At 35.0% G+C, this 10,047-nt stretch overlaps 1 protein-coding gene across 1 annotated transcript; it reads right to left on the reverse strand.

Moving 5' to 3' along the window:
* Positions 1–909: 909 nt before the first annotated feature.
* On the reverse strand, positions 910–9,297 carry LOC145788305 (uncharacterized). Its single transcript, XM_082600086.1, is given in 8 exon segments — positions 910–3,890; positions 5,414–5,458; positions 5,574–5,633; positions 5,817–5,897; positions 6,296–6,479; positions 6,577–6,662; positions 8,890–8,990; positions 9,106–9,297. Coding segments are annotated over 8 exon segments (3,657 nt in total). The 3' UTR covers positions 910–982.
* Positions 9,298–10,047: the final 750 nt, after the last annotated feature.

Raw genomic sequence — 10,047 nt, forward strand, 5'->3', positions numbered from 1 at the left:
ATTGTAGATAGCGTTGTAGGATTTGCTGGTAAAGTTTTACTTTTTCATCATCTGCCAAACCACTAGCAAGAATTTCATTCATTTCTTTTAACAACTCCACACTTGATGATTAATTGGACCAAACATACAATATCGATAATCCTCCTGGATGTTTTCGAGAATCGGTAATGTAATTCCAATTTGCGCACCAAGGACAAACCATCCCTTCGAGTAATGTAATTGGGACGCAAGCCGCAAACAATCACCGTCTCTCAATTCATTAGACATAGTGTTTGAAATCCTAACTCTGAAATGCAATAATAACATTATTATACACTCAGGAAACGCATTGACCACTCCATTTCTATGCATGTTGTACAAAGAAAATACCAACCAACAATTCTTTTGCAATCTATGATATTTGTTTTATAATATTTTCTACACAGACAACGACATAGTGTGTTACATATGTTACAAGATAATTCACCACAATCACAATGCAATTGATTGGGGTGTATCCGATGATAGGTGCATTTATAAATGATGACTCGTTCACGAAAAACATATGTAATGATACAATTGCAACCCAAATCAAGAGACAAACTGTCCAAATCAATTGAATTTTTATAAGGGCAGTTCGATTTTTTGTTGATCAGTTGAAGAGCTCCATCTAACCACTTCCGATATCTTCCCAACCACAAGTCTGAACCAGTAGGAAAAGGGTACTCCATCTTGGCTTTGTCGACATCCAACTGGTAATCACATTCCAGAAACAAAGCTTCGTGTATATCATCATCTTGTTCCAATGGAGAAGATCTTGTAATGTAATTCATTATGACATGTAACTTTTTAAAAAAAAATCAACTTAAATCTGCAAAAACAAAATCTTGAATAAATAATGCAGAAAAAGAACAACACTATTTACTGGGTATAGAGAAAACACATTAAATATCTTTGCGAAAGCAAACACAAATCATGAATTCAAAAGTAAACAAAAAATAAATTACAGAAACAATGGTAATGTTGTGACTCCGTCGGAACACACAACACGCTTTGGATAAAAATATGCCAATCCTTTTTTAGTTTGACGATAGGTAAACAGTTTATTATCTCTCACTCAAAAGGAGATGTTGGTCCCTCCAGAACTTTGTTGATTTTTGATGACATTGAGATAGGAATTTTTGTTGAATTTATTGGTGGTTGTACTTAGCCCTTTAGAAACTTGCTTATCAACAGTACCAAAGCAATAATACGTTTTCGAACACAAACCCACAAAACCTGTGCCAGTCCATTCCTCCTTAAACAAACCAGGAGTGCGCTTATCAAATTTTTGTTGGGCAATGCAACACTCTTGGGGAACGAACTCACCACCACTGCATTTAATAGAAATAAAATCAGCACGGTGGGAAGGGCAAGCAATAGAAGGAAACCATAAGTGGTAGTTGGAAAAGAATTCGACACGCTTTTCAGGTTTGATCACATCTTCTAAAGATGTTGCAGATATGGCAAAGTACAAAGAATCTGTGTCCATCTCGAGGCATTGAAAGTCTTCACGGGCAACAAATTTATCCAAACAATCGTAGTAAAATTCTAACATTCTTAGTTTGGCATACCCATAAACAAAGAAAACTATCTGGAGGGGGAGATCTAATTTAATACTTTTTTTGAAATTTTCTACCTCAAAAAGATTATCAGAGATGGGGTTTAAATGGTGGAAAAAAGGTTCATTGATAGCTTGCGTGACAGACTCACCATCGCAGTATTTGATGTTTTTATGTTTTTGTTTGTTAGTTATCGTTTTCCCATAAGCAGAGTTTCCCCACAGTTTGAAAGTATCTGCCAAAATTTTCTTGGAGGGGTCCATATCACCCGTTCGGCGGGCGCTCGAGACCTGATCTGCGAATTTCTGAAAGCATTTCTTTGGTTGGTATTGAATAACTTCATAAATTTTTGTAACAACAAGACCGTGTTTCAAATACCATTTTAGCAAAGGAGTAATCAATAAGACTTTTGCACCAAAGAAGCTTGAAATGAGCATTCGTCTGGCTTGAGGCAGTAGCTTGTTTTGTTCAGCAAATTGCTGCATGCACTCTCCAACATCATTACGGGATACTTCAACATTTTTAAAAATGGGGCAAAATTCAGAAAAATAACTTTTCAACTCTTCAGGTGTTTCTATGTCACACAAGACGAGCCCAAACAGCTTATCATTTAAAATTGCAGAAAGCAAAGAATCCTGGGTCATGTTGTACAAGGGTTTTATCACATTTAAAGTTTTCAAGAATTCCTTTACACAATTACTTTTCTTTTTCTCTAACCACTGACATTCAAAAGAATGAACCACTACATAACCTAAATCGTGCAAATACTTGGTGTGCTTGTCCGTGTTTTCGCTCAATTGTTCCATGGAGATACCGTTTGATGCATTTGTTTCTTTCATCAGCCCCGTTGAAGGATCGATGTTCAATTGACAGCGGTGACCATGCCAGTAGCATCCGTGAAATTGATAGACTGTTTGAGTTTCTTTACAAAAACCATCTACATAGAGTTTACCAACCTTCACTTCACCTCGATTGAATGCGTGTTGAATATGACAACCCTCCTGGAAAGAAAGAAACTCCAGCCACTCCATTGCAAGAAACCCATACTTGTGAGAAGTGGTGGGTTTAAACCCTTCTGACTCTTTGTAGCGAATGAACCTTCCTGTAGGGGCTGTTTGAGAAAGAGCAGATAAATATAATGCATTAGCATCAAACCCGAGGATGGATTGACACACTTTGGCACTTGTGCTGTATTCTAACTCACGCAATTTTGTCACACCTTTTTCATGGTATCTGTGAAAAATAATCGAAGGTCCACCTACAATCTGAGATTTTAGTAAGTGGTGAAGATCTTTATTTCTCTCATCAATTAAAGTAAAGTTTACATCAGCATCAAGAGTAGAAAACAAATATTTTAAAGTCAAACCAGGTACAGAGATACCATCTTTAAACATATCAAGAGATTTAGATTTATAAAATTGAAAACACTTTTCAACAGCAGTTAAAAAAGGCCCGACATCAAGATTGTTGTAATAAACTAAAAAGTCTTTCATTGTTTGCATACCCTTGTCCTCCCAGGTCTTTTGACATAAAGCATACTCCTCGGCAGTAATGTTACACCCTTTTAGCTGACTGTAAAAAGCCTCGTGGTTTGGAAGAAAGGTTTGGTTTAGTTGTGATAAGTCAGTTAACCATTCATAGGGAAAGAAGAATTTGGTTTGTTCCACATCATAAACTTTAATAAATTTATCATAAGAAAAACCAGGAGCAATGTAATTCATAATATCAAGAAATTTGAGATTTTCAGTTTTAACACACATGAAATTGTTATTCCTTTTCACTACAAACTCAATATCATTTTGGATTTGTTCAAAAAATTCTCTTTTTACCAAATTTAAGTCATATCGACCGCTATTGAAACCCAGAACAGGTAATTCTTTTAAGTAATCATCAAAGCGATTGATCAACTCCTTAATGGGTTTGTTTTTAGGGTTCTTTTCATCAGAGGAGCAACGACTTTCCAATTCTTCAAACACATAGTTAAATTTATCAACAAGTATGTTATAAGCAACTGTTGAAATTCGATTTAAATAATCTAACTTTTTAGCAACAAGATGTTTTGCATTTCCCTCATCAACAAAACATACAGGATTTTCAAAACCTGGTACATTTGAACACACACTGACACTAACAGGCACGTGTTCGGCTTTCCACTGAATTGTATCAGATCTACTGGGAAGTTGATCACTAGAAAACAAACATTCATAATCATAACTCGCCCTATAGGGAAAATAACGTTGAGTTTCAGGAACACAGATATTGATTTGTTCTAATTTATCAAAAACATTTTGAGGTGTGTTTAAACACCGCCTACAAATTTATGTTTAACATTAGTATCGCACATTTTCAAATGTCTATTGTACATGAAACCTTGGGTCCAAATTTTTTGGCATTTTTCACATACAAAAGTGTTTGAATAAAGAGATAAGTTGGAAATGTAACTAAAATGATTTTCAAATAAATTCAAATACATGGTCTGTGGAAATCGATTAACACTTCGTTGAACTAAAGAAGCAATAATTTCTTGTTGCATCTCTAATTTATATACACAGATATTAATTTTAAACAACTTTTCAATTTGATCTAAATCAAACAATGAAACACCTGAAAATTGTGTTGGGTCAATATGAAAACGTGTGCAATATGCATAAAATTTTTCTTTAGCAACTGTTTCCAAGTTATGACATGAACAACCACCTTGCAAGGCAAGACAACGGAACAAACATAGATTGTCTGTATATAGACGACCAGTGTGTTGACTCTTCACAAGAACATTTAAACCATTCTTATTCAAAATAAAATCAGGTAATTCTACACCACAACCAATACTATGTTTTGGTAATTTGTTGACAAAAAATGTGATATTAGTAACACAGTCTACAATCCAACTAGAGTCTGGTCGTTGTGCTCTAGCATTTTCTAAAATGTCTTGGTTAACCAAAGTTTCCAAAAAATTGTCAAAATCTTGAGCATTTGATATGAGGGGTGAGAATTGTAACACACGATCCGCTCCGTGGGAACTATGAAAGTACCGCAGCAATCCATTTACTCGGTGGCGTAAGATAAAACCAAAACTATAGTTAATTTTGAATTGAGATTGTTGATTTTCAAATATATCACGTCGAAACTCATCTGTTCTTGATGTCAAATTGTTATTGTCCAAAGCAAAATTGTATCTGTCCTGGACTCTCTGGTTGGTTCTGTGGTTTGCGTGGATACTAGATATGTGTTGTTGTCTAAATGCTCTGAAATTAAAGAAAGATGAATAAACACGTGTACTCACACCTTACTTTATCAACTCAGTAAACAACTAAGTAAAGAAAACAGTAAATACCTGACTGAACAAAGTTAACAACAACTATCATAACACAACTCTTAGCAAATAAAAAATAAATAAATATCTGACTGAACAAAGTTAACAACTAGCATAACACAACTCTCAGCAAATAAAAAAAAAATAAATATCTGACTGAACAAAGTTAACAACTAGCATAACACAACTCTCAGCAAAAAAAATAAAAATAAATATCTGACTGAACAAAGTTAACAACTATCATAACACAACGCTTAGCAAATAAAAAATAAAAAGACTCCAACTATCATGCATAAGTTAAACACACTCACCTAACATCCTCATTGCTTTCCATTGGTTCTGCTCTAGAAAAAATAAAAGTGAAAATAATGTTAGTGTTGCCCCCAGAAAGGTGGTGAGTGGTGGCACTATTTTAACAAAAAAATAAAATAAATAAATAATTCAACTTATTTATTTTCTTCATCACAGCTGCTACTGAAGTTTATCTAAGTTGCAAGATAAATGAATTACACAAACTTACCCGGTACCTTCTTGATTTTGAAATGGTTGATCCCAATCAATATCTCTGCAAAACAACAGAACAAAAAATCACTGACTACATTTTTATGAGGGGTTAGTGGGTCTCTGCTGAATTTCTCTGGTGGTAATATAGTGTTTATCTTTTTAATCTTAAAACTTACCTCCACCACTGCGTGTTTGCGAGATCCTGCTCCATTTCATTCTCCACCCAGTCGATTTCTCTGAAAAAAAAAAAAAATTTAAAAAAACATACTTTAAAAAAAAAGAAATCATTCCCCACCTAGTTGATTGCTCTGAAATAAAAAAAAAAAATTCTTTACAAGTAAAATAACTCTTTTCTTTTTTTAATTGGGTAAAACTTATTCTTTTTTAGTTTGCTAAAATATGTTTTGTTGTTTATTTACCTCCAAAATTCTGGGTTAAGTAATTCAGCATCAACTCCTCCATTTGAACACTCTGCTCTATCACCAACACTTTCAACTTTCCTAAAATGACTTTATGATTAAAAAATCGAAATAAGGAACTGTCTTTTGTGTGCTATAAAAACAAACTTTCTTGTGCATTCCCTTTTCATGTCGGGTTCGTGTTACTTTTTGTGCAAATGTTTTGTCACACAACTGACAAGGCCACCGAATGTTGTTGTGTTTCATCATGTGACGTCTTTTTCCTCCTCTTGATTGAAACAAAGCACCACAAATTTCACAACTATACATAGCCTATTAACAAATTTCTAAAACAACCTGGAATAAATTACTCATTAGAAGTTGAAATAATAAATAGTTTATTCCAGACTTTGGAGTGGAGGATCATAAAATTTTACTCCAAAGTAAATCTAATTATATATTTTTATAAATTATGAGAAGCTAATGCTTCTCTCACCCACTGGGCGTACCCAGTGGGGATTTCATTAACTATGTGAAGTAAAGACATGGGGGACCACCCATCCTCGAGGAGATCCTCGAGGGTTGTCATGTGACCACCTAGGAAGGCGGCCACGACTGGCGATAGACCGCCACCGTAAAAGTGGCGGTCCTTGTAGTCTTGTGATGTTCTCCAGTGTGTTTCACCTGAAAAAGAAACATTAAGTTTATCCATGAAAGCATACATAATCTACCGAATTATTTTGACTCCAAATTGAATAAACAGGTTGAAATCTTAACTAACCCTTGAATACCGCTATCCAGAGCGGTGAAATTTTGATTTCAGCCAATTCTGGCACTTCACACCCCCAATCAATTTCTATTGTAATCCTGAAAAAAAAAAAAGGTGTAAATAACTGAGTGATAAAGTAAAATCATCTACAATTAATTGAAAAAATCTTGTTAATTACAAAACGAGGTAAGAAATACTTACATTTTTGCTATGATGTAGGTTATTTTAAAATTGTTAAAATCTGAAACAACAAATATACTTGCACATAAAAACACACAAAATTCAACATACTGGGTAGGTTGTCATACAAAACAAAGTTAACTTACTGAATATACAATACAAATAACAAAACAGTTATGGTTGATAAGAAAACTTTTTTTCTAGATATGTGAAAATCGCTTCAAACTGAACAGAATCACAATCTTGAGTGAATACACATTTTTCATTTAGTTTTTTGATACACTGTGGCGGTTGAGAAAAGTTTTCAAAATATTTCTGAGGATTTACAAAACGGTCTGCATTAAAAGATATTTTATAACCTTCACATCTCAGCTGTTTAATAACTTGTTCACAATGAAATTTCTGAGCAGAGAACGAATTTAGTTCATCACAACGATCCCAGAATAAAACTAACGAAGAATTAAACTTCTCCATTTTCAAAACAATTACAGGTTTTTTAAACAATAATTTTTGAACAACTGAGCACATTGATTGAAAGTCTAATTTTTTAACGAACAAAAAACCTCTCCACAAATTACAATTATTTGGAATTGGGTTTTTAGACTGCAACACATTCTTAATTTCAGAAACAGACTGCTGAACATTTTGTAACACATCTGATTCTAATTGAATATTAAACTGATCAAGAAAATCAAGACATTCAGAATTACTCATGATGACTGAGTTAGTTAGAAGTTGTTTCAATTGATATACCTTTCTTCAGGAAACAGAGTCACGTCCACTTCCACACAAACCACACCCTCTGGTTTTTCAAATTAAATTAAACAATTAACAAACCGCCTGTTGAAGTTTTTTAAACACAAACATAACTGCCTGTTTTTTATAAAACAAACACAGACTGCCTGTTGAATTTTTTTTTATAAAACAAACACAAAACCACACCATCCGGTTTTTAATTAACAAACCGCCTGTTGATTTTTTTTTAAACACAAACATAACTGCCTGTTTTTTATAAAACAAACACAAACCGCCTGTTGAAATTTTTTAAACACAAACATAACTGCCTGTTTTTTATAAAACAAACACAAACCGCCTGTTGAAATTTTTTAAACACAAACATAACTGCCTGTTTTTTATAAAACAAACACAAACCGCCTGTTGAAAATTTTTTAAACACAAACCGCCTGTTGAAATTTTTTAAACAAACCGAACCATCTGGGTTTTTTTTTTTTTTTCAAATTATAAAAAAAACGCCTGTTGAAATTTTTATAAAGAATACACCCATCCATTTCATAAACTTTGCAAAATGGAGCCCTCTGTAAGTACCATACCAATCAAATTAAATTAAAAAAATGAACAAAACAACTTACCATGATCATTCTTAATAGATGTGAATACTTGAAAACCAAGAAAGGAACGCGTTTCATAGAAATCATCACCAGTCAATTTTTAAACGGTCCACATAGCAGTTTCACAAGAGATGGACGGGTTTTGATCAACAACCATCGCTTGAGAACAGAACAACGATATATGTTCTTTTCTGGGGAACCTGATACTTCACGCCTACAAAGTGAACCAGCTAGACCTGCGGGGGAGTTACTCATGGAAGGCCTTCAACGACCACAAAGAAGGGTGGAGACAGAAGTCATCGATAACAATCTTTGTGTTGTCTGCTTAGATAAACGAACCAATATTATACTTTTACCGTGCGGACATTTATGTTGTTGCCGAACTTGTGAACAAAAAATTAGCACATGTCCTTGTTGCAGAAAACGCATTTCAAAAACAATCATCGTTTATCGTATTTAAAAAAATAAACTAAGAGTGCATTGTACCAGCTGCTTGCTAGGCTATTCTGAAGATATCATTATACAGGAAGCAAGCTGAGTTCGTGCATCCACAACAAAACTGCTTATGATAGACAAATCTCTGTTTAGTGGACTTTAGACCTACTGGGTTATGAGAGTTTTACGCCTAACCACCACCAGCTGTGAAGAACAAAACGGTTTCATTAATATCACTCTTAACAGATTCGAAAAATAAGAAAGGTACACATTTCAAAAACAATTATTATTTATCATATTTAATAAACCAATACTAGCATAGAATGATGTCACGCGCCGAAATGAGATGGTGATACCCTACCTGTGGTGATACCCGGGGATACCACTTCCGTCAATACCCTTGGGTCTACCTTTGGTGCTACTTCCGGTGATACCGATGGGGCAATAGACATGCATCTCCAACTACTCATTTGATGAATGCAAAATAGCAGAACCATATTGCTAATATAGAAGTACTCCCGAACATAACGATGGTGATAAAATAATAAACTTTTAAAACAGTAATAAGAAAACTTACGTTTGGGGGGTGGTGCATCACCCTGTGATGAATCAACTCTTGTAATATTGTGTTGAGTATGTCGATGTTGATTTTCAACTCTTCTTCCATCTTCAATTTTTTAGAAATGAGCCGTATGTTGAGTGCTTCCATAATATAAGCCGACTTTTCCCTCCAAATTTGATCAGGGCGCGTTTCAAACGACGTTGTCATGCTCGATTGAATTCTTTCAAAAAATATTACTTTCAATATAAGTCGCAATCCATCTAAGTGACTGGTTAAAAAGACATATCAGTCATCTTGCTTATACCCAATGCATATACAAAGCTGCAAAAGTTTTGCAGTTTTCTTTGGTGACAGAAAGATTACCTTGAGGTACAGTAAAGGCCTTTGTTTCAACACGGCGTATCGGATACTTGGCTGTTCCAGATTGGAGAGCCTTGATGTGGGCGATCCTGACTGGATCGCTTGGCTTAACTTTTCTGCAGAAACGAACCACTTCTTCTAGTTTGACCTTTCCTTCTTCCATGAGATAAACCGAGTCGGAGGCTCTAGTCAGCTTGAGCTTCATCTCAACTCCGTTGAGCAAATACCTATTCTGAAAGGCTACATCCAGATGCAGTTTTCCAATCATGTCCAATGATCGTCTTTCCGTTGTCAATAGCCTACGTTAGTTAAAGCCGCGATTTGCAGCTGCGCGATTTGCAGCTATCAAACTTTCCGTGGGAGTCTTTGTACCACAGGTTGTTGTGCCGATAGCTGTGACGTCTTTGCTGGGCTTCCAAAACTGAGAAGTGTCTCTAAATAGGCACGGAACGGATACGTGTGATTAGACTGAGAAATGTGGGTGGTGTTGAGGCTCAAGTCGACTTGAGACCATAGGCTATGCAACCAATTGCAAACTGGAGCCACGGCTTGATCTGCATCCAAATTTACCCCATCGTTTTTGACCACTTTGGCGCA

The sequence above is a fragment of the Aplidium turbinatum genome, chromosome 2 (assembly GCF_918807975.1).
Source record: "Aplidium turbinatum chromosome 2, kaAplTurb1.1, whole genome shotgun sequence".
NCBI lineage: Eukaryota > Metazoa > Chordata > Ascidiacea > Aplousobranchia > Polyclinidae > Aplidium > Aplidium turbinatum.